This window comes from Mus caroli, chromosome X (assembly GCF_900094665.2).
Source record: "Mus caroli chromosome X, CAROLI_EIJ_v1.1, whole genome shotgun sequence".
NCBI classification, from domain to species: domain Eukaryota; kingdom Metazoa; phylum Chordata; class Mammalia; order Rodentia; family Muridae; genus Mus; species Mus caroli.
This window is the reverse complement of record NC_034589.1, coordinates 96,066,333-96,069,748: the sequence shown is the minus strand read 5'-3', so window position 1 is coordinate 96,069,748 and position 3,416 is coordinate 96,066,333. Positions and strand designations below refer to the sequence as shown.

The window sequence follows — 3,416 nt, the reverse complement described above, 5'->3', positions numbered from 1 at the left end:
CATAAACACCACTGCGCAGGCGTCAATTCGAATTTGGCGCCAACCCCTCCAAGCGGGTGCATGCAAATTGGGTGCCGGCAGACTAACCAATCCCAGGGGGCCACGGAGCCTTCTCCTGTGCTGGGGTGCATATAAGCAGGGCTCCCTGGGTGCCTGGGGTCCCCGTAGCAGCATCGAGGCATTCCTGCAATAAAGGCTGTTGAGAAGAATCCGACTGTGTCATGTCGTTCTTGCTGGTCGAGAACAGACGTGACAGCCAAGCATTGGACTGAGCTCGGAGGTCCCCAGTGGAGGAGCTGGAGAAGGGACTGAAGGAACTGGGGGGGGTGAAATCCCATGGAGGGGAGCAACAGTGTCAACAGGCCATACCCCCCCCTCCACTCCCAGAGCTCCCAGGAACTGGACCATCAAACAAAGAATACACATGGAGGGACCCATGGCTCCGGCCCACATATGTGGCAGAGGATGGTCTAGTCGGGCATCAATGGAAGGAGAGGCTCTTGAGCCTGAGGGGGTACAATGTCCCAGTGTAGGGGAATACCAGGGTAGGAAGATGGGAGTGAGTGTGTGGGGGAGCACTTTCATAGACATGGGGAGGTGGGGGCTTCTGAAGGGGAGACCTGGAAAGGGGAAAACATTTGAAATGTTTTATTAAATTTATTTTAAGAAAGAAAGAAAGAAAGAAAGAAAGAAAGAAAGAAAGAAAGAAAGAAAGAAAGAAAGGAAGGAAGGAAGGAAGGAAGGAAGGAAGGAAGGAANAAAGAAAGAAAGAAAGAAAGAAAGGAAGGAAGGAAGGAAGGAAGGAAGGAAGGAAGGAAGGAAGGAAGGAAGGAAGGAAGGAAGAAAGGAAGAAAGGAAGAAAGGAAGAAAGGAAGAAAGCAAGCAAGCAGCGGTAAGTAGTTACTGAAACCTAGGAGATGTCTTGACATGGATGTGAGTTTTATCTGAGTGCTTAGAAAATTGTAAGGCATCTAGTGAATGTGATGTGATTTGTGTTCCTCAGATCCTGCTAACTTACCCACCCAAGGCACTGCCCTCTTCTAGCTTCGATTCCTACCTCAGAAGAGGGCAGACTACAAGCTTGAGCCTCGCCTACCCTTTAAGGCTATTTTGTGTTTGCAAACCTGGTATGTGAACACTGACTTCAGTTTGAAGCTTCACAATCAGTGACACTAAATGTTTTGGTTCTATACCAAGGAGATTTCCTCCTCACTGTCTTAACTCGGGGTGAGGATGGGATGGGGTCTGGAAGAAGTGGGAAAATTGCAACCTCCCAACACAGTGTTATGGGTGCATGGCTGCTTACAATCATAGTTGCCATCTCTGTAGCCTGTGGCTCACAATCTTCTATGTTTCTGCCCCTTCTTCAGAGCATTGATCAGTGGCCATGGGCTTCTCTGCCCAATGTCCTGTTGAGCAGGAGGTCTGTCTATGGAACAGAGGTTCCCAAATCCTTTCTATGTTGAATGCTCCACAGGTGTCATGACACTGAATCTTCACAAGTCCTTGGCCTATGTGTGGTTATTTTCTCCACTTTGCACTTTTACATGGGAAAGAGTCTCAGAGGGCGCAGGTCTCCTTCCATGGTAGGTGTCTGGTCAGAGGAGGCAAGAAAACGATAGAAAAGGCAGACTGAACCACAACCTCAAGGTTCCACCCACATAACCACACCTCCCACCCAATCCCATTTCCTCACACCCCCTATGCCCCCACACCCACCCATAAGCTTAGACTAGCCAGGATAAGAATTCCAAACAACCAAGAATCCTTATTCTTATTGGCTAGGGTCTGTAAGATGGCCCAACAAGGATCGATCTGATTGGTTGATGATAGGCCAATGAGAAGGCCACATGAGGACACCAAAGCACTAGAAGGTTCTTCTTGTTTGTGTTTAGCGCTAGAGTGGGTGGTGTCTATAGTGACGGTATCTCTGAAGGCCCAGCTAGTCTAGGTGAGAGTAGGGTATCCCTTGTACCTATAGGCCAGACCATGTAGACTAGCACTGAAAATATGAGCTGCAATAAGGAGGGGGCAGTTGAAGAAATAAGTTTAGACCCTGAGGATGGGGAAGCTACTAACACCTGTTTGGATGGCCCCTGCTCACTGCAGGACCTCAACTTGGACCCCGATATGGGATCTTTACAGAGACAAATAAGTGAGAATGAGGCCAAGACTGAGGACAACTCTGAGTTTGACTCAGGGTCCAAGCTACAGGCACCAGAATTGGAGATGGTGGGCCTCCAGGATCACGGAGAGCAGCCTGTCTCCTCAGCCAGAGACGAAGGGGATCTTATGGACTGCTTGCCTCCTGACAGTGACAAGGTTGAGGATAAGGTGCAACAGCCAACCGACCAAATGAGCCAGGATGTTAGAAGCCACTCATCCCCAAAAAGCTGTGCCATCCAACAGTCTACTACTTGGGCAGATACAGTGGCAGACTGCAGCAGAAGAAACAGGCTGGGCAAGAGGTTGGGAGATGTAAAGCGGGCTTCTGTGGCCCCAGCCCACCACTGTGGGCCCAAAGGAGGCAGGGCCTGCAGGACAAAAAAGAAAAAGAAAGTCACCAAGAGTAAGAAAACAATCCCTGAGGATATCCAAGACCCAGCGTCTGACCCCGACTCATCATCAGATGAATATAATGAGATGCAAGTGATGAGGGTGACCATTTGCTTCAAGAATGGAGGACATATCATAACTGGCAATGCTATGGCTCCTGAAGACAAAACCAAAAAAAGAAATGTCCAGCTCAGGGGCAATTTTCATCATATGACTGGTTCTCTGCGTATGTCTGCTCCCAAGGGCCATATCTTGGGCATAGGAAAGCTAGGGGCCTCTTGTTCTAACAGAAAAGCATCTGTGTTCAGAGGCAAGGAACAGCTTAGGCCTCGTTACCCAGGAGCTGCTGCGGGTGAGCTGAGGAAGGCCAGTCCTAAAAAGAAATCAGCCCAGGAGAAGACACCCGTACAAGATATCCCAAGAGCCACTGGGCGAAGACCTGTCCCACTGTGGGGGCAGAGACCCACGGCAGCTCCTGTGGAAGTACCCACCTTTCCTCCAATAAACAGCGTCCCTACACTTGAGAGTTCTAAGAAGCAGGCCACAACACCCCTAGAGGCCACCGAATCTACACATGGTACATCCAGAAAGAGAGCAGTAGCAAAGAATACAAGGGAAACCCTGCCAGTGGCCAGAGGAGACAGGGGCCTTGTGTGTAAAGACACCATGAAGAATTCGACAGTGATGACCCCAACATCAGAGTCCTCCAAGGTTAAGGAAATTGGCCATGCCCAAGTAAGTAGACTAACCTTCTTCCTCCTCTCACCCTGGCCTTTCCCTCCCCAGCGTATACGTTTTCACAGCTGCCCCTGCCCCTGCCCCTGCCCCTGCCCCTGCCCCTGCCCCTGCCCCTGCCCCTG

General features: G+C 50.2%; 1 protein-coding gene across 1 annotated transcript in view; it reads left to right on the top strand.

Moving 5' to 3' along the window:
- The first annotated feature begins 2,010 nt into the window (after nucleotides 1–2,010).
- The window catches only part of LOC110286313 (uncharacterized protein CXorf49 homolog), a 5,205-nt gene continuing 3,799 nt past the window's right edge, over nucleotides 2,011–3,416 (top strand). Inside the window, exon 1 of the mRNA XM_021152733.1 lies at nucleotides 2,011–3,291. Within this exon, the coding sequence (XP_021008392.1) occupies nucleotides 2,011–3,291 (1,281 nt within the window). The remainder of the gene's footprint in view (nucleotides 3,292–3,416) is intronic.